Genomic DNA, 20,358 nt, shown 5'->3' on the forward strand with positions numbered 1-20,358 from the left:
GAGGGGGGTGCCAGCTAAAAGCAGTCCATGCTGTGTATCTCGTATGTGTTTCACAAGGGAGCAGCTGACTGCGCAGTGAAAAGCATGTTGACGGTGGCCCTTCTGCCTGTAGGATACCTGTAGCACCAGCAGTAAGGCTCAGCAAAGCTACTCCGAGTTCCTTGCTGTTGATACCTCACAAGATCCAGTCTGCAGGAGTGGTGGTTCTTTAACCAGCTCTGATCACCAAAAACAAACTAGGAGGGAGAACAGGCCGCAAAAGGGTCACTTGCCAAGAATTTTCTCTGTTCTTGACTTCTTACATGGCAACTTATTGGATCAGTCTGCCGCAATGGAAGGACTGGGACTGAGCCACATCTTGTACCTGTGAAGTGTCGTCTTATGAAGCTGTATACCCATCATCTGCTCTGAGGCATATGCATCTATAGTTCTTTTCACCTCTCTGTAGCAGTCCCTTCTGCATTCTGATTTGTCAGTACATCAGTCTAGCTCTTAACTTCCTCTAGCAAGTTAAAAGTGACCACCAAACAACTTGAAATAAGAGAATCAAAACCAAAGATTGTAAGGAAGACAAATGTCTTATACATACAACCTCAAGACAATTTAGCAACCGATTCTTTCAGGTACTCCAAATTAGTCACTGAAGAACCCCTCGTGCAAGAGACAAGTTGACTGTCCCAAGCCACACAAGGTGAGTATTTTTTCCCATAATATTTACTCTTTTTTGTTTGTTTTTCCTGAAAAGAGACCTAGAGAGACATAGAAGTGCTGAGGATTCATATAACCGTGTGCAAAAGTAGGAAAATGTGAAGGCAGTATGGTATCTACGTGTTGGTTTTTTTTTTTTTCCCCAATCTGTTTAGTAAAGGCAGTCATTCTGTGGAAGGATTTGGATGTGTCAGCACTGTAATATACATAACAGCCTGGGTGAGTGGGTGCTGTCTTCAGCTGGTGCACGCACAGCACCCACTTGCTGGTGTGTGTCGCAGAGGGAGACCCTGCAAAAAATGTGTTCCCAGACAGGACCAGAATTTCTTCTGAGAAATAGGGTGATAAGTCCAGGAAGGATCTGATGGCAAATAAGGACCACAGCCTCGGTAACTCAGCTACAGAGAACTTTGGAAGTTCTCAGTGCAGATATCCCAGTATGCAGGGTTCTGTGTGCTGAGGACTTGTTTTTAAGCTACCTCCTATTTTGGGTCCTGCATAGGGGTGGTCCTGGGAGGACGTAGCTCTGCTTGAGTTCTACAGCTTTTGGCAGTATAGCTGGGAAGTGGGATGCTTTGGCCTGCTCCACTGAGATATGCTGCACCAGCTGAGAGCTTTGGAGCTGAGCGTGAATTTTGCTGCATTTGTAGGTCATGTGTGCACAAGCGCGGGTTGTACAGCAAACTCTGTCATGGTAGAGCTGCAAACAGTGCAGTCAAACCACACAGCTCTCCCCTCCACCTCCAAAAAACCCAACCCCCAAACAGGTCATGTTTTTTTGAAAGGCAGATTTGAAAGAATTCCAGAAGGCTATTTACTGCTTTTCGGGTTTTGATGGGGGGGGGTGTGTGTTGTTGGGGTTTTGGGTTTGGGTTTGTTTTTGTTTTTTTTTTTTTTGTGTAGAAAGAGGAGAGTGATGAAGGGCAGAGGTAGTTTTGCATCATTGACTGCAGGCAAGAACACCATGCACTGACTGGAAAGCCGTGGTGACTGTTTCTCAGCCTAGAACAGACCCATCAGTGCCCCAGCTGCTAATTCTGGGCCTGTAATCCCTGTCTGAGCCTGTTTCAGGGTGTTTCTGAGCTTCCTTCACTGAGAAAAATGCATTTAGAAAGAAAAAGGAATTAGCAAACATGTCTGGCCATGTAGCGAGAGATGGAAGCTTGCTAGGGTATGAGCAATGGCGGGGCGGAGGCCTTCCCCACGCCCTGCTCGTGCTCTGCAAAGCTGCAATAGCAGTTCCTGCCATTCTACACAGAGCTGGCATGTCCCCTCTCACCTCCTTGCTCTCCTTTGTAGATGGTGTTATTGTCATGTTGGTTCTGCATGGAGCGCCAAGGATGTGGGCGCTGCCCCAGGACACTTGGTGTCCCGGGACCATGGACCTGTCGCTGTGGCTTTCTGCTCCACAGCACTGAAAGGAATCGTGCATCTCTCAGAGCAATAGGAATAATGACAGATGTTTGCCTTATGTATTTACTCTAACTCCTTTCATGGCTGTTTCTTGGGGAGAAATACTATCTGGGACCTTTTGCCCTTCCGAGCCTTGCTGAAGCTGGTCTAGAGATCCTCTGACTTGCACAATGGAGGAAAAGTGAGAGTAGCTAGCAACATTTCAGAGATGATTCAGCTCTTGTTGTCTATTTCTGCTGCAAAAATGCATGTATTGGAAAACATGTGCTGGTAATGGCAGTGTCAAATGTGCAGGTTGTCCAAGTGGGAGGGCTTCTCTCAATAACTTTTTGCCCTTAAATATGTTTATCACTTCTTGAACTTTGAATCGTGGAGCAGATGCAGCAAGCAGGGTACTGACTTTTGCCTTTCTGTGATCCATGCATGAACGCTGGCTGACATATTTCTGATGATAACAGCCAGTCCTGCCTGGGGCTGCAGGACGTCTACAATGTGTAGAAAGGAGACATTGGCTTTATTTTGAGAGACGTGCAGCGGGTCAAACTGAATACAGTGACCAAACGTGGCACTGTCTTGGACAGACCCTGAAGGGTTCCAGCAGAAATTGTCACCCTGTGCAGCACGCTACAGCAAGGGAGTTGTTGCTAGAGTAAGGGGTCTGTGTTTTTAGGACCAAACGTCTCTGAGTATGTAGTAGAAAAAACATCCCATTGCTTTCTGAGCAGAATTAACGTCAATGAACATCTCAGTTGAGATGCTAGAGATTTGACCCCCAAACCACCGGAAAGATTCATTGCTTAGGGGAAAATGTAAAGGTGCTTCAGGCTGAGCCCTCCCCCCACTCGCCCTCTCTTCCTTTCCAGGGCTCAGAGCACTCTCAAACCAGAGAGGTATGTGACATCTGTGCTTCACTGAGCTTCAGGCTCCCGGCTGGGATAGTGGCTAACTTGAGAGGCTGAACATCCAGGCAGCAAAGATCATGTCCCTCTCTGAAGAACTGAAGGAAGTCTTTTTCTGATCTGGGGGTTCAGTTCGGTCGCAAGTTGTTGGTGTCCTGCCCTGGGGGAAACCGATGCACGTGTCACCTCTGCTGTTCTTTTTAGATTAAGATGAACACGTTGCTGAGCCTGACTCTGGTGCTGACATGGCTGGGTAAGCTGTAAGTCATTCTGGTGGGTTTATTTACCTTGCCTGCTTTCCTCTCTGCTGAAAGACCCATCGGTTCCTCCGTTCCTGCGGCGAGAAGCCCTTGGGGTTTCGCAGGCGCATGGAGCTGACAGCGGTAAGTGGGCTCCTGGCTACCAGTAACTCCTCTGCTCTCTGGGTGCCGCATATTCCCTTCCTGCAGAGCTTGCATATATATAGGCTTCAAATTGCAACGGCATCCCTGGATGGAGTCCTGTACTTACTCTTCCCGGCTCCAAGGCTTTGAAAGAAGTAGAACTGCTTTGTCAAGTCTAAATACAGGGAAAGGTTTCCAAGGTATTGATTTTGGCTCTGCTCGAGGCAACTGGCTGCCTTGGTCTTCTCTGCTGGCAAATATGTGTCATTTTCAGCTCCACAGCTGGTCAAGACCAAAAGAAACCTGCTTGGGAAGCTGCAGCATTTTGCATTTATTATTTCCAGGGCATCAGACAAGTACTTCGTGCCTCGCCAGGGCCCAGCCCTCAGTGGCTTGTGGACAGAGTCAGCAGAGCGGCTAAGACGCTGGGAAAAGTCTACCTGTCTGAGCAGCTCCCCACTGAATCAGCTCACCTAGTTCTTGACAACCAAGTGCCAGAGCCTCAGCCGCTCTTCTTGCTGGGTGTTGCCAGTGCAAACTCTGGGGCACGCAGAGTTTCTCTTGACGAGCCCCAGGGACGTTTTCTGTCCCCCTTGTTTCCCCTTCCTGCTGCACGCTTTGCAGCCCGCCATGTCGGCAGCTGTTTCATCCTGGTTATATCAGCTCTGTGCTCTTTGATGTTCCTCTGTTTTGTTTTGTTTTGATTTCCCCCACTGTCCGGCTTCTCTAGAAACCCTAAGCAGTAGTTATGTGGCCAGACAAGTCCAAGCCCAGGTCAGGAGCCTGTGAGCAAGGGGTAAGGAAGCCAAATGGGCAGGTTGTGAAAGAGGAACTCAAGTTTGTGTAAAGCAGTTGAATTGCTCCTGGCCTGGTATAGATGAGAGCAGCACTGGTTCTCCCAGCCAGTGACTCACAGGAACAACCCTGCAGGAGCTGCAGCCTTCGGCTCGGAGACGCAGAGGGCTGGGGTTGTGCTTCCCCCCTTCCCTTCTGCGTCGCTTGTTCAGCAAGCGCAGCAGCCCTTGGTCTGGCGGCTGGGAGGATGTGCTGCCCCACATCCCAAGCACACCAAAAGCAGGGGTCAGGGAGAGGCTTTGCCCGCACAGGGAGTGGGGCCTCCCTGTTGCGCTCTGGACTGGTCAGTGCCATTAGCCCCAGGCTTATCTGGAGAGGAGATATCTATGGGGACAGGCAGGCTGCATCTGACCGTCCTCCCTGGACTCATCCTGCTGTCCTTGTCCCTGGCAGAGCGATGCAGCGGGTCGACTGGCTGGGTGTTCACAGAGCCTCAGCTTCGAGCCAGCACTGGGCACTCTGTCCTGCTGCGGTGCCTCTTCCGAGACTCGGTGGCCGAGGGCTGTACGATGGCCAAAGTTGACTGGCTGCGCGTGGAAGGAAATGACACGCAGAAGGTGGGTCGTGACCGGGGGGTGGGTGGGGGAGTAGGGCACGGGGGGCAGGTGGCAGGGGAGGGTGAGAGAGGCAGCCTTGCTGCTCTTGGGAGGCTGCAGGGAAGCCCGTCCACCTGGCCCAGGCCACGAGAGAAGGAGGGTTCCTGTGTGGGGCAGCGAGGCACCTCCACCGCTCCCCGTGGCCCTGCACCGCAAGGGAACCACAGCGCTGGGTGCTGCATCCTGGGGCTTTCCAGGAGAGCGTGGGAGTGAGCTGGGCTCTTGCACGCAGCGAGCGCTTCATGGGCAGAGAGAAACAGCAAGTCTGAGGGCTCTTGGGCAGGGAGGGCACAAGGGGAAGTGTTCTTCTGCTGGGCTCCTTTCACCTGATGCTCTCTGTGCCTTGCCAGGAGGAGATGGTGTTTTATTACTACAGCAACTGTAGCACCCCCGTGGGCCGTTTCAAGGACCGGGTGCAGTGGCAAGGGAACATCTCCAGCTGTGATGGCTCCATTCAGCTGCAGGATGTACAGGTGAATTACAGCGGCACTTATGTGTGCGAGATCCGGCTGCTCAGGCACAGCGACATCTTCAAGAATCACACGGTGCTGCACGTCAGCCCCATGGTACAGAAAGGTAGGTGCCCTATGGCTGCTCCCCTCTCCCATCGCCCTCTTTGGCCCCACGCAGAGGGGCTGCAGAGGCTCCAGGAAGCTCTCAGACATGCCACCATGATTATTCTGGAGTAGGGCCAGGGTCCCTGTATGTACCATTCCCTGCCTTGGTGTCTCCCCAGCAGGAAGAGGAGCAGAACACACCCAGGACTCTGCAGCTCCGGGAGACACCGTGTTTTGGCCAGTGACTGTGGGTTGTGGCTGTGTGGCTGTTGTGCTGGCTTTCCTGGCCGGACTCAGCCTGAGGAAGAGGTACTAGCGCTAGCTGTGGGCTTATGGGGCTGAGCAAAGCACTTCAGAGCAGCCCTCCTGCGCTGTTGTCCTTGTCCCAGCACTAGCTGGACAAGCCAGGGCTGGAGCTGTGCGAACCGGAGGGATCGTCATCCCGGGTAACACCGCTGCCCACAGCGGGGTGCACACTCCTGCTGCCCTCTAGTGTCCCGCTGCCCTGGCCTGTCCCTCCTTTGCCCCAAACCTTCTGGGCTCCCGGCATGCCAGCAGCGGGGATGACCTGACCGAGGCACACGCAAAGGGATCCCGGTGTCCCAGGAGAGGGAGGGCAGGGACTGGAGGAGTAGGCAATGCTTCTTGCCGGAGATGACACTGCCATTGCCTTCCCTCAAGGTCTGCGGCCAACACGGCCCTGGAGAGGACTGGAAATGGTGGCAGCAAGAACAAAGCAGAGGTGAGAGCTGAGGCTGAGCTGAGTGGAGTGTGTGCCTGCCCTGCCCTGGGACACCGCCACAACCCGTGGGAACCGAAGACAGGGAGGAGAGGCAGAGAAGGGGAGGGATGGGCTGCACGGGGCTGCAGGGCAGGTGCCAAGCGCCCAAGGCCCGTGCACGCACGGAGCTGTGCCCTCGTGCGGCCGGCCACCCCCAGCGAGGGACGTGGCATGCACAGGAGAGCTGTGGGCTCCTTGCTGTGCCACTGGCTGCATGCGGTGGTTGGAACGAGCCCCAGGTCTGCCATTTTGTTTGGCTTGCAATTAAGAGGAGGCGCCGATGGAGCAAATGCTGCTGCAGCAGCCGAACGCCTGGGAGCCGAGAGGTTTGCCGCGGGGAGATGGGGTCCTGGACCACAGCCTCCCCTTGAGACTGAAGCCAGGGTTATCCTCACGCAGGATGGTTGCTGTCTCGTCACTAGCTAAGGCTGTGTGTCTTCAGGACACGGAGGGATCACTGACATGGGGTGCGTGGACACAGGGCTGGGGAGGCTGAAGGAGGTGATCTCACACTGGCCAAGCACGAGGTGTTGCTTTCTGGCCAGCCACGACTGGCGTTCAGTGCTGGCCCTATCACTGGGATAAGGCAGCTCTCCTGCATTTGGGGACTGCTCAGTTCCAAGCATCCTGATCTCCCTCTCATAGGAAGCACTTTACTGCTCAATCCCTGGAGCTGAGGTACCGAAGGCTGAACAGGATGCAGGGAAGAAGAAGAGAGCCGAGGACACCTACATAACCATGGTGAGGAGGCGAGCAGCTGCCCCGAGCTGTGGCAGGCATGGGCAGGGTGTGCAGCTGTAGGGCTGATGTGACTCCCTACATCACTGCTCCCCTCGCCAAGGGGACGGCATCCAGGGCCTGACCGCTCACTCCCCACGCCAGACAGCAGCATCCCTTGCCTCCTGCCCACTCCAAATGGGCCCCAATGCCTGCAGCGAGCCTCATGCTCTGTCCCTTGCTCCTTGCAGCATCCCTCTTTCTTCCGGGAGAACAGTGTCTACGTGGAGCTGGCCAAGAGGGCGATCCCGGCAGAATGGATGGGAGAGGGGAGACAGGGTGATGGACAAAGCGAGGAACAGACCAGAAGCAGCACTTCCCTGGGCTCCAATGTGGGAGAAATAGCCGTGCAGGGGGATGTAAGACCCTTAGCCAGCAGGTGTGTGCAAGACATCTTTGTTCCTTTGGGCATGACAGCATTCTGTTGCTGTCAGCCCTTCCTCTAAAAAGCGATGCCACTTCACTGTGTGCTCCGAGCCAGAGCCACTGCTGGGGCACGTCCCACCCCAGCTGTCTGCCGGGGGACCAGGGGAGACGCATCTCTCTGGCTCTTGTCTCCTGGTCTCTGGAGGGGGACACAGCCTCCATGCTCTAGCTTTGATCCCGGTCCATGCAGGTCCAGGTCCTGAGATAACGAATCTCCAAGGAGAGCCTGGCAGGAGGAGAAAGGGGGAGATGCAGCGGGAGCCATGCAGACGTGCCAATGGTATCTTCTGAAGATAATAAAACTCTGGGAGTCTTCTCTGTTCCTGGCTTCCTTTTACCTCCCACTTAAGTGTGTGACGTCCAAGTGTGCCAAACACTGCCTGCCCCTGGGCCTGGGAGCTCCTGCACCCACGTGCAGCCTCGCACACGGCACCTGCGCCTGTCCCACTGGCTCCAGGGAGCAGTAAAGCCAAATGAGCCACAAAAGCGGTCCCTTTGCAGCAGGAAGGGGCCTGCCTGGGCTGTACTGAGCCACCCTGCTGCCCCGGCTCTGCAGGGGATGGAGGGGAGCGGAGCAGACCCCGCGGGCAGTGGTGTCCCCCATGTGTGTGTGCTCACGTGTATCTCCCATGCACCAGCCGCTCGCCATGGGTGAGCACCTCCACGCGCACCCTACACCTGGGACTCGCTGCCCTGGCCGGGAGGAATCCAGCAACCCCTCCTGGGCCTCCGGGGCAGCGTCTCAGCGTGTGCTGGCTCTTCTCCTGCACTATATATAGATGTTTGACACCTCCAGGTGCAGAGCTGGGAGCCTGGGGACCACCTCCCACCCGGCTCTGCTAGATGGGAGACTGCAGCACAGGCTGCTCCGGGCTGCAGTCCTTCGTTTCACGTTGACACCCTACTCTCTTTTCCTGGATGAAGGCAAATAATGAGATTACAGGAGGAACCAGCAACCAGAGCTGGTTTTGGGGTGTCGGGGCAGGTTACGTATGACCTCCGCTGCCTCTGCGGGGTCGTGGGACCCATTGCAGCAGAGGAGAGTGGGCTCTGCCTGCCCGGCGTGGTTGGGAAACTGTGCTGCGCATGCAGTGAGTGTGTTTGCTGAGTAGGTTTCCTGCGTTCCCCCGGCACTTCTCCGATACCTTCTCTCCTGGCTGCCCTGTTTCCCCTCCTGAAGCTGGTCAGGTAACAGAGCACCTCTGCATCCCTCCTGCCTCCCCATTGCCCCATCTCTTCCTCCCCAGAGCTCTGGTGCACAGGAGCTGAAATGTGCTCTGGCTCCAGGGCACCCTTCTCCTTTATCCTCAGTGATGCTGCCGCAGCAAGCCCCACCATCCTGCGTCCTGGGACGTGAGAACTAGGTGGTCAAGCAGCTGCTGTCGCTGGCTTTCCGATCTCCATGAGGTCACGTGTTGTCTCCCTCCTGCATCCATCTCTGCAGCCTGAATCCAGGCTTGGAGTCCATGACCCAGAGGCTTCCTTGACCAATGGTGCGAAGGGGACCAAAGACCTTCTCCAGCCCTGTTACTGCTGAGCAGAGCCTCCCCATCCTGAGGGCTGGAGGAGGATAGAGTGTTGCCTTGGGATAGCACGCTGCAGGGGAAAGGGGAAGGTGCCGGCAGAGTCTGGCAGCCCCGGGAAGCAAGGGGGCTGTCCTCACATCAGTACGCGAGTAGGCAGGTGCACTTCTGCTCACTGTAGGCTGCCTGCCCGTGGCTATGCCTCTGCCTGGGCACGCTGGCCAGGCTGCTGTGCAGGCTGCCTCCTTGGGACCCTCCTCTCTTCCCACGCTAGATCAGTCCCTTTGCTCTCTGTCTGTCTTTGGGAGAGTGTTTCTGATGTCCCTGGGCACAGCTGGGCTCTCGAGAGTGGGAACCGCTGCCGTGAATGGTGCGAGCGAGGCTGGTCACCAGCCTCCTGCAGGGCAGAGGTGACACGTCTGCACGGTCCCACTGAAATAAGGGGGCTGCAGGTGCCCATGGGAGCCCTCCAGGTCAGGCCCACCCTGCAGGGCACTGGCTGAGCCCCTAGGCTCCTGGCCTCCCCAGGGGGGAAAGAGGAGCCCTGAGTGCTACTTGCTCCAATGGCAAGTTTGCCCGGCCAGAGAGAATCCTAGCAGAAACCTGCTCCTTGGCTGCCCTGGGCTCAGCACACTGCAGGAGGTGCTCTGTGCCACAGCCCACGACCAGACCTCAGAACACAGAGCCGGAGCGCCAGGAGTGTTTGCCTTCTGTTCAGGGGAAAATTTTTCTGCCCTCCCACTTCCTCTGCTGAAATCCACCAACCATAGCATTTACGGATTTTTTCGATCCAGCACCACTCCAGCCAGCCATATTGGGCTGTGGAAATAAAGCAGCTCTAATGTTATATGTCACCTGCAAATAACCCGGGCGTTCGAAAAAAGCAAACCACCACCACCAAAATCCACACCAACACCAGGTCCTCTCCATACACAAAAGTCCTTCAAAATGAGCCCGGAAGCTCGGCTCCCGCAGCCCACCTTGTTCCTCACTGGCCTCAGCTTGCTCCTCTCGCTGGGTAAGTGTCGACTTGACCCCTTGCATGCACACGGCTGCCAGGGGAGAGCATCCAGGCTGGGGAGAAACAGCCTCTCTGGCCAGGAGCCCCCTCCCCACGTCCCAGCCCTGAGAAGCGCCTCCTGTCCCCGGGGAAGCAGCGAGCCAGCGAGAGATGCTGTGCCGCAGGGACAGGGACAGAGGTGGTCCAAAACGCACCCTGCCGAAATCCGCTAGCCAGGGTGACCTGCTTTTAGGCAGGACGGGGGGTGTGTTGCAAGTGCATCTTCTGTTCAAAAAGCTTTGCATCCTGCTTGCTGGAGGTTTTGTCTAAGCGCAAGGCTGTTTGCATGCCAGGCAGGGGTGTGGGCTGCAGTGGGGAGAGGGGGCAGTTCTGGCTTTGCCTCGCTGGGAAGGCGGTGGCTGGTGGGCTGCGGGTGGCTTGCGACTGTCCGTTGGTTTGTGGCTGGCTGTTGGGGCAGCGGGCTCTGGGCTGATGGCGGTGCAGGGCGTGGGGGGGAACTGTGGTCTCTGCTCTTCCGCCCTGCCCCAGAGCCAGCAGCGTGTGTCGGCAGGTTTGGGTCTGTATTGATTGGAAACAGGAACACATCACCTCTTTGAAGTGCTGTTCGCACTGTCCTGCAGCTCCTGGTGGGCTGCCTTTGCTTTAGGAGAGAGGCCAGGACACAAAGATAACAAGCCCAGCAAGGTCTGCTTTAGAGGCTGCGTGTAATTTTACCTCCCGAGCCCTGGGTGCAGGGTGTACTGTGACAAAGCGTTTGGGAGTGTGCGCAGCGCCAAAGGGTGCAGCCTGGACAGTCGCTCCCAGGGATTTTAGCAGTTTCTTTCCCCACCTCTGTTGTCCTCCGGTGCTGGGTGCCCAGGCAGTGGCAGAATTTGGACCTGTGCACATAGGTGCTCCCGGGGCACGTGCCTATTGCGTGCTGGCTGCCTGCGAGGACCGTCCAGCTGCAGTAGGGTCCTGCCGTACCCGGTGGCAGGGCAAAGCCCTGGCCAGGGCTGCCCCGTTGCTGCAGAGCCTGGGAGAGCTAGCTCCTGGTGGCATCTCAGCCCTCTGCAGAGCCCTGGGGTGCCCCAAGGACGCAGCACGAAGCCACGCCACCCGACCGCAGGCACACAGGGCATAGTGCGAGGGCCGCTGGGCACTCAAGCCAGCGCCTCTGTGCGGGGACCCCTCCAACCAGGCCTGCTGGGCTGGGTCTGTGAAGGGGCCTCCTGGGACAGGCAGGCTCCTGGTTCTTCTCTCCCACTCCTGCAAGCATTTCTTGAAAGCGCTTAAGGGGGGTGGGGTGCGATGGGGCAGCAAGGCTGGGTCACCAGCTCAGGCGTGGACCCTTCTTCCTTCCTGGGGTGCTGCGACTCATCCCCATGCGCCAGCTCTCTCCATCTCTGCGCCTCCCAGCACCCTGTGGGGAGCCCTCCCTGCGCTGGGGCTGAGGGTGCTCACCGTGGCTGCCCGGCTGCCAGCACGAGCAGGGAGCCATCCCCAGGGGCTTGGCCATACCTGGAGGGCACCCCTCTGCCCCCAGAGAGCTGGTTTCAGGATGCTGCTGGTTCGCACCTCACAGTAAGACCTGTGGCTTGAAGCAGCCGTATCTGCAACGTGGAAAAGCCTCTTTTCCCTGGCTGCAGAGCCTGGTCCCTTTCCTGCCCTGCTTGCAGATGGAGCGGATTAGTCAGCGGAGCTGCCTTGTCATGCATCCAGCTTGGCCATAGGGCTGGAGTCAGGAGCACCTCAGGAGGAAGATTTGAGAGCAAAGAGCAGCAGCCAAAGGGGAGAGGTGAGGTGACCGGAAAAGCACCTGCTGCCAGTGTCACCGTCCCTGCCCTGTGGGGTGCCACAGCCTCCCTTTACAGCCTTGTCCCAGCAGTCCTTCCAGGGCTCTCTGTCCCTGTGCTTCTTGGGGCTTATCCTTAGACTTTGAAGCTAAATAGCTGCACAGGAGCCTGTCTCGGCATGTGCACCCTCCCCTTTGCAGGCTGGGGAGAAGGTGCTGGATGGGGGCGTTGGGTTTCAGGAGCTGCTGGGGGCAGCCAGCAGACTAGGGGAGGTGCAGAAAAAGAGTGGAATAGGGAGCAGGGCACAGACATCATCCTGCCCATGCCCCAGGTGAGCCATCCTGCCCTGCGAGCTGCACCAGGTAATGTCCCCGTTTCTCTGCCACAGCAAGGCCAGGGTGCAGGGACTGGCCTGGTCCCCCCAGGAGTGACTGAGATCTTGACCCAGTCATTCCCAGCTGGAGAATCCTCGAGTGAACACCACCCGGAGGGGGGAGCATCTGCATTCCCCCTGCAGCCCCCAGGGGCTGGCCCTGGCAGATCCCAGCCCTTGCCGCTGTAGTGCATCCTGCTGGGAATGAAATCTGATGAGCGCAGCCATAAATTTCTCTGCGGATGTGGCACTGAGCCCTGCATGCTGATGCTGCATTCAGCCCTTTGCATAGTGTTATCGATTCTGCAGCAGGAAAGCCTCGTTTAAGCGGCAAGGAACAGGGCTTGCCTGGAGTCAGCAGAATTTAGCACCAGGCACAATCAGGCTAGGCACGGTAGAGAGGGGGCATCAGCCCTTGCAGAGCAGGGCCAAGGGGTGGTGCCAGGGCTGGGGCTGCTCCCTGCTTGTCCCCTGTCACTTCTGTGCAGCGAAACCCCGGTCCTGGCTGACCACAGTGTGGTCTGTGCGTGGACGTGCCTGAAAGGCGATCCCAGGCCCCAGGGTGAGCCCTCTGCAGCCAGCCAATGTGCGGGGCGGGATAGGGAGACGGGCCCAGGCAGCAGGATGGCTGCTTGTGCCCCTGTTCTAACTCATCTGTGTGTCTGCTCTCGCTCTCTGTGTTTGTGGCAGCTCCCACAGGATTGGGCATGGAGGTCATGGCTCCCGCCACCATCAATGCCTTGAATGGCTCCTCCGTGAAGCTCTCCTGCACCTTCAACTCCTGCTATAAGGTGGAGAACAAGCAGTTCTCCCTCAACTGGACATACCAGGAGTGCAGGAACTGCTCTGAGGAGCTGGTGAGTCTTGCCGAGGCTGGGGGTCTGCTGAGAGGTCCTGGGACCAGCTTGAAGTTGTTGTGTGTGTTTCTTGGGGTCCCGAGCCTTCTCCTTACGTGTGGTCCTGCTATCTGGCCCTCCTCCGCCACAGGGACAATTAGCAACTGACCGTGTAAAGACCCAGCGGTCGGGGCAGCTGCCCTGATGTAGCAGGACAGGCAGGCGTGAGCAGGCCCTGTCCCTGGCCACTGGGGCGGCCAGAGCTGAGCGGGGATCGTGCCGCTGACAGAGCTGAGCGGGCACTGCCCTGCTCGGGGGCGAGCATGCAGTGTGGGCACGTGCCCGGGACAACGCATGCAGGGAGGGGGATGCCTGGCCAGGGGAGGTGAGCGTGCGGGGACCCAAACAGTGTCTCACCTCCTCTCCCGCGCGGGCTGCTCAGTTCCTGCAGTTCCGGACGAAGATCATGAACAAGCAGCTGGACCGCTTTGGGAACCGGGTGGAGTTCACTGGGAACCCCACCAAGTACGATGTATCCTTTACCCTCAAAAACGTGCAGCTGGAGGACGAGGGCACCTACAATTGCTATGTCCTGAACCCACCAGACCGGCATCGAGGCCATGCCAGCATCAGCCTGAAGGTGCTCACCAAAGGTCAGTGCCCCTCTGCTGTCGGGCACCCATGGGTGCTGTGTGGCTCTCTGCTCCACCTCGTGCCCTGCCTTCACCCTGTGTTGCATGTGCAGGTTTGCTCCCCGGCGGTGGGAGCGAGCCCGTTCCCTATTGCTCCCGCTGGCTGCCCCAGCTGGGGGCTGCATGTCCTGAGGCTGTGCCCTGTCTCCCCAGAGCCCCCGAAGCACGACTCGACAGTGGCTGTCATCGTGGGTGCCTCTGTAGGTGGCTTCTTGGCCGTGGTGATCCTGGTGCTGATGGTGGTGAAATGCGTGCGCCGGAAAAAGCAGCAGAGGCTGAACACAGATGACCAGAAGACGGAGGAGGAAGGGAAGACAGACGGTGAAGGCAACCCGGATGAGGGCACCAAGTAATGCCTCCCTGCCCACCCCTCCCTCTTCGCCCCTGTACAGTGTGACTCCCCTGATGTGCTTCCCAGAGCAAGGATTTCTGTCTCCCCAGAGCATCCCTCCTTCCATCTAAATACCCAACCCAGCCTGGAGCAGGGCACAGAGAGAAGAAGGTCCCCAGAGCCTGGCCACAGCGGACAGGGCTGGGGACAGTGGCTGAAGTGCATCGAGGCTGCCCCTGAGGCTGAGCTGGGACCAGCTTGTCCCGCTGGGCACACTTTGAGTGCCAGAGCACCGCCTGGGGCCGTGGGGAGGGGTTGGGGACAGGGTGGTGCAGGAGAGAGGGGAAGACCGTGGTCCCCATGCATGGAGGGGCTGGAGCAGGGGGTGTCAGGAGGAGCAGAAGGGAGCCGGGCAGCCCTGTGCCCATGTCTGCACGCCATCCCTCTAGGAAAGGAGAGCAGGGGCCAGCGGCCAGCAGCCGTCTGCCCTTGGGCCATGTCTCTCCCCTGAGGCGCTCCTGCTGTGCCCAGGGCACGGGGAATTGGCATACCTGTCCCCGAGGGATCCCCGATAGCTGCCTGTCTCCTCATTGCAAGTCCTGTGTGCCAGTGCTGAGGGTGCTGCGACAAGAAGCTCGTGCTCCTCAGGACTGTCCCGGCCTGCTCGGAAGCCGATGGCTGGGTAACGACCATTAGCCCACATGCTCTCTCTGAGCTTTGCTGGTTTTTGGAGCCGATAATGGCTCCTGGTGTGGAATGGATGTACCCTTCTGCCTCTCAGGCTATTTTTGGGCCTGAGAATCTCAGCCAAAGGTGCTGGGCTGACTTTTTTGTGCTCGTTTCCTTCTTGGGGAGGGGAATTCTAGTGGAGAATGTTCTGCTGATGTGCCAAACCGAGGTGGTGGGGAGTGGTGGGGTGCGGCTGCTAGGGACAAAGAGCTGCTGGGAGGAAGAGGAGTTTTTGGGCACTTGCTGGGAAGAACTGGGCACAACCGCGGGCCCAGAGGCAGGACAGCTCTGTCACCCCTGAGCAACCCTGTGACTGCCTCCTCCAGCCTCCCTGCCGAGCGCTGTACAATCTGTAACTGCCATGGCGATGCACTGCCAGCCCGCCCAGCTGCGGGCCCCGCAGTGCCGGCTGCCGCCTGCCTCAGCCCCGTCGATGGCGCAGTGCCTGCCCTGCTTGTGGCAGCTCCCTCAGCGCACCCCAGGAGCTGCCCTGCGTGCTCTGCAGTTTGTTATGAGCAGTGGCCCGGGCAGTTCGGGGTGGGGGGTGAGGGCAGGTATGCGCGAGCGGTGATCCTGGCTGGTCCCACCGGGCTGCGGTGCAGGGGGACGCAGCGAGCCCCAGGGCTGGGAATTGGTGGTCCTGCCTGCCTCGGGCTCGCTGCCTGGCCCTGGTTCCTGCACCAGACCTGGCGGCTGAGCTGTGCTGGCTGCAGCGCGGGAGCTCGCCCTGGAGCCTCTTGTGGTTCAGACAGGGAAAATGACCCGGGGAAGTGTCCCCTGTCACACCGTGCCTGGGCTTTTCTTCTCCCATGGCAGGTGGGACATGGGGCAGGAGAGGGCTAGTGCACGGAGCCCCAGGGGACACTGCCCAGGGCCTGGTGACGGAGGTCCCCTGTCGCCCACGAGCAGCACTGCCAGGGGAGAAGGGAGACCTTTGCCACACCGCCCGCTGCCCAGCGCCGCCACATCCCTGCACGGGTGCCGTCCCAGCAGCGCCACAGGCAATGCCGTCAGGCCCCAGGGATGAAGGGATGGCCATGCGCTCCCTGCTCTGCCCCATCGCTTTCTGCCCAGGCCCTGCGTGCCCTCTCCACCCCGCTTGACCTCGCTGGGCTGTACGCCGCTCCCTTTCCCGTCTGCAGCAGGAATGCGCCGTGTCTCGCCCTGTGGCTTCCCCCTCTCCCATGGGCTTTCCTGCCCGGGGAGGGCTGGGCTGAGGCTGCCTGCCCCCATGCACCCCCATGCCCATGCCAGAGGGCTTTCCCCATACAGTGCCGGTGGGAAGCCAGCCGCAAAGCTGGTTCCCTGGGACCGCCTGCTGCTCAAAGCTGGGCTGTGAGCGGCTCCACGCGGGACTGAGCTGGCAACTTTGCGGCCAAAGGCCTCTGACTGTTGCACACGACCAGTCTTGCATCTGCCTTTCATTTCTTTCATGCACTATCCTTGGATTGCAACTTGCCAATGCATCTGTATGTACATAGCTGTACACAACAGAGAGAATCTCTACAAATACATATATATCTCTACACACGGGAGGTGCTGTTACTGGTCATGACTATAGTTTTGTGCTTGCGCCTTCTGATGGGTTTCTTTTGCCAGACACTGCTGAGTGTAAGATGTTTTTATTTCTCTTTGTACAGTCAAACAAACAAAAGAACAACAAAACACAAACTTTGCACTCGATGCTTTTGTGCTGCTGCCTGCTGGAGGGGCAGAACAGGGTGCCTCATCTCTGCTCTGCCTGAGCGTCTGTCCAGGGGGATGAGAAGGCTCCCATGTGCTCGGAGCTCGGTCCCGCTGTGGCAACAGGTTTGCTTTGGGTGCCCGGGGAACCCAGGGCAGCCTGCGCTTCCACAGCTCAGTCCCCTGGAGCTGCCGCAGAGCCAGGTGCAGGCAGGGCAGCGCTGGGGGCGGGAGAGCAGCCAATGCTGCCCAAATCTGCATGCACCGAGATTTCAGGGGTGCTCCGCACGTACTGCAGGGGCTCCAGCTCTGCTACAGGGAGCTGCGTCCTGCCAAGTTCTGCACCTCTGCTCTGCAGAGAGCCGGGGTTGACAGCCGCTTGAGGCACGGCAGGTAAGGCTCCCGCAGAGCCCAGGGCACGCGCCGGGTGATCAACGCACATAACCAGGCTGCTGTCTGACTTAGCAATCCAGCAACGTCGCACAGATGTGCCAGAGCGACGTGGCACAACTGGGGCACAGTTAATAGGCACGTCCATCAATTTACCCACCGTGGAGAACCAAGGGTGAGGGGAGCTCTGACAGCTGCCCTTCAACCGGGGCTGCCGAATGCCAGTGCATCCCAAGTCTGCACACAAGCAAGGTCTGGCTGGCACACCACCCCTACGCGCCGACGGAGACTACCTCTTTCCTGGGCTAACGCTGCCTGCCTGCCCTGCTGTACCCACTCCGCAGCGACCCCGGCTCACGCAGCCTACTGCTGCTCTGAGCGGCAGTGTGAGAATGAGCAGCACCGCCAGTCTCAGCTCCTCCAAGTGCCACCTGCCTGGCCCAGGCGCGGCACCCTGCACGCCTCACCGTGTGCCCGCGGGGTTAACTCTGTAGAAAACTCCCACCTCCCCGAAAGGGCTGGTGCTGGGATATACAGCCCAGCCACGCTGCAATCTGTACCTGGCCCCTGGCAGGGAACAGCTTTGCTATTGCGGAAAGGAGCAGCTCTCTGGAGGAGGGCACGCAGCCATCTAGCCACCCAGCTTCAGAGGGAGTCAGCCCGACAGAGGGGTGAATACAGCCTAGGCAAAGGGCACGACGGACCCACAGGCTGGCAGTTTGGGGATGCCTCTGGGAGAGTTGCTGGCAAGGAACTCATGAGGAAGGCAGGCACTGTGGGATCATGGAGGAGAGCCCCAAGGGACATGACAAGGGTGAGTTCTCATCACCGCGAGGGACCGAGGGCAGTGACTGCAACCCCTCCTAGCACCGGGGCTTCACAGATCCTCCAGAACTGGAGACAGTCACTTTTACAGACCACATACATTTCCTTGGACCAGGTGGGATTAGAGGTGTTGAAGAGCAAGACAGCAGCTCAGGAGATGGCGGGGGGCTTTCCCTGTGCCAGGGAGACCTCTGCTCAGTGCTGTGCAGAGAGGCACAGGGGAGGGGGGACCTGGAAAGTGGACAGCCTGGGGCAGTGAACTCTGGGGAGCCAGAGCTGGACCTGGGGAGGGTCTGGCAGAAGTGGCCTCAGGCCGTGTTGGGTCAGGAAGAAACTTTCTCCTGGGACACAGGACGGTTGCCTCAGTGTTTCTTGCAGATGCCTCTGCAGTGGCTGCCTGGGGACACTGCTCCTCTTTCCTGGCTTGTATTAAAGGGCCTGTGAAAGCGGGTGAGGAACCTGCCCACCTTGGAGGGCAGCAGGCTCTGCTGGCGGGTGTGGAGGAGGCAGCGGGCAGGACGGCTCTGCATAGGGAGAAGGAGGCAGGGAGAGGGGAAAGCACTGCTCCGAGGGAGAGCTGCAGGCAGGGGAGGGCTGAGAATGACAAAGGCAGCCAAGCACTCACCCGCAGTCTGTATGCCCGGGACCTCTCGCTCAGCTCCCAGCCCAGCGTGCCTGGCCCAGCCGGGACGGTCCTGCAGAGTGTCTGATCACTGCGAGCGCCTCCTGCCCGCTGCCAGCTCCGGGGCTGCCAGGCCACCTTGCTTTTTAAAGGTCACAGCCAGAGGACCTTGCGGTAAATATAAGGTGCTGATGGGAAGCTCTGTTCCAGCATCGCCACCTCCTCCATCAGCAGGAGGGCTCTGTCTGCTCCTGGTGCTGGCAGTTCTGAGCATCCCCTGGCTCTGGGAGGTTTGAGAGGGGGCCGGGGCTGTCCTCGGGTTGCTGCCGGTAGAAGGGCTGGGGCTGCCCCCAGCAGGATGCTCCAGGGCAGCTGGGGCCAGCGCAGCGCCTGCTGCATTGAGCTGGGAGGCTGCAGCCCAACTGCTCTGCTCAGCCCTACCCCGTTCGGTACCCACGTGGAGGGAAGCAGGAGCCCTCCTCGGAGAGCAGCCTGGCACTTTAACCCTCCCAGCTCCATTAGTGTAACGTGAGAGGGAGCGAGGGGTACACAGGGGTCTGGCAGCCACTGTGACACCCCCGGCAGACTGCATGCCAGCTGGCAGGACCCCGGAGCCCTTCTTCCTGTCCCCCGGGGAGGTGACAGTGTCCAAGTAGAGGGTGCTCGTCTTCCCTGAAACCGGACGCAGCAGCCTTGTGCTGGACTCAGCAAAACAAGTTTCTGCTGAGCTGCAGTATCCCCAGGTCCCACACCGGACATCTCAGCATCATGCCAAAATCCCAGGGCCAGCTGCTGTGAGTGCCCTTCCCTGCGATGGCACACACTACTTAACGAGGACGGGCTGCAGGAGAGCAGAGCTTTTCCCAGGCCCGCGGCAGATGTCACACAAGATCAGTCGGCCGAGGAGACCAGCCAGAGCTGCCAAGTGTGACAGTTCCATCAGGCTTCTGTGACAGGCAGTGTCCCGCTCTGAGCCCTGGGGCACTGTGACCAGGAGGGCCCGGCTGGCCCCAGGCGTGCAGCAGGAGCGGGCAGCACAGCGCCAGGCTTGCCACCTCTCCCCAGCAGGGCACGTGGAGCCCTGCCTCTGCAGGGATGCTCAGCAGGGAGATAGTGCCCGCAGGGCGTGACAGAGTGCAAGAAGCTGGGTACGCACCTGCCCAGCACACCCAGTTTGTGCCAGCGCTCACAGGAGCCCCTTTGTATTTACTGGCCAACCCTCCCAGCTGGGTGGTGCTGCTGTTCCCAACCTCCCTGCCTCTAAAAGCATTTAGGGCTCTGCTTGGAGGATTCACAATGGCAGTTTGGCCAAACCCACCACAACTTTACCCACCTTTTTGGAAGCAAACTTGGCAGACAGCTGAGCATCCCTGGAAGGAGTTCGCCACACATAACGGCCTTTCCCTGCAGCGTACCTCCTTGGAGGTGTGCCCCCCTCCCTCCCCCCCCACAATTAGCAAGGCTCCAGCAGGTGCAGCGTTCTTCCTCCTGTTTCAGCACACCAGTTGCCTGGTCACCAGTGCCTGCAGCTCTACTCACCAAGCCGTATCCATCACCTAGTCATATCCATCACCTAGCTGTATTCATCACCTAGCTGTATCCATCACAGCTGCCCGCCGAGACACCTTCTGCTGCATCAGCAGTACTCTCCACGCTGCTCCTGCAGCACCGGCTGCTAGCGCTGCCCAGTCCGCTCTGCCTGTACTTTTCCTGTCTCTGTTGCCAGCTCTGCAGCCCTAACTCCTCAACCCTCAGGCACTGATGGCATCCTCTCAGGGTCCCCTGGGATGCCCCTGTGTCCTGCAAAGCCTCCTGCTTTCCCTCTTCCCTCCTGCTTCATGCTCCTGGCCAGGTAGGAAGGGAAGTGAACTGCAAAGGGAGCTGCAGTGGGGCTGAGGAGTCCCCCAAAGTGCCCTGGAGCTGACAGCAGGCCGTGGCAACCCGGACATGCAGGCAGGGCCCTAGGCAGCATCCCTGTGGGTGAGCTGCTCTCACTCCTGAAAAGAAGCAATCCTGTTCAGGGAAGCCATGCTATAGTGCTGTACCCAGCAAGGGAGGTACAGCCTCGCCTGGCCCCTGGGGTGAGCTTTGCCAGGACACGTGCCTTGTGCCAGCAAGGACTACAGCCCAGAGAAAAGGGTCAGTGCTGTTCCTGCACCGTGA

At 58.7% G+C, this 20,358-nt stretch overlaps 2 protein-coding genes across 4 annotated transcripts; both read left to right on the forward strand.

Annotated features, from left to right (window-relative positions):
- The first annotated feature begins 53 nt into the window (after nucleotides 1-53).
- LOC142604906 (uncharacterized) lies at nucleotides 54-7,709 on the forward strand. Of its 3 annotated transcripts, none has more exons than XM_075774572.1 (9): nucleotides 54-691; nucleotides 3,044-3,273; nucleotides 4,652-4,815; nucleotides 5,205-5,430; nucleotides 5,591-5,720; nucleotides 6,093-6,153; nucleotides 6,838-6,933; nucleotides 7,161-7,348; nucleotides 7,586-7,709. In XM_075774572.1, exons 2-9 carry the CDS (start codon nucleotides 3,231-3,233, stop codon nucleotides 7,596-7,598), a joined length of 921 nt encoding a protein of 306 aa, XP_075630687.1. In that variant the 5' UTR covers nucleotides 54-691; nucleotides 3,044-3,230; the 3' UTR covers nucleotides 7,599-7,709. The 3 variants fall into 3 exon arrangements, with proteins under 3 accessions (XP_075630687.1, XP_075630689.1, XP_075630688.1); XM_075774574.1 differs by having other exon boundaries at nucleotides 5,594-5,720; XM_075774573.1 differs by having other exon boundaries at nucleotides 3,225-3,273.
- On the forward strand, nucleotides 7,606-16,206 carry SCN2B (sodium voltage-gated channel beta subunit 2). The gene is made up of 6 exons (XM_010310316.2): nucleotides 7,606-7,675; nucleotides 8,192-8,583; nucleotides 8,707-9,936; nucleotides 12,778-12,944; nucleotides 13,366-13,576; nucleotides 13,769-16,206. Exons 3-6 carry the CDS (start codon nucleotides 9,867-9,869, stop codon nucleotides 13,966-13,968), a joined length of 648 nt encoding a protein of 215 aa, XP_010308618.1. The 5' UTR covers nucleotides 7,606-7,675; nucleotides 8,192-8,583; nucleotides 8,707-9,866; the 3' UTR covers nucleotides 13,969-16,206.
- The last annotated feature ends 4,152 nt before the right edge of the window (nucleotides 16,207-20,358 follow it).

Source organism: Balearica regulorum, chromosome 23 (assembly GCF_011004875.1).
Source record: "Balearica regulorum gibbericeps isolate bBalReg1 chromosome 23, bBalReg1.pri, whole genome shotgun sequence".
Taxonomy (NCBI): domain Eukaryota; kingdom Metazoa; phylum Chordata; class Aves; order Gruiformes; family Gruidae; genus Balearica; species Balearica regulorum.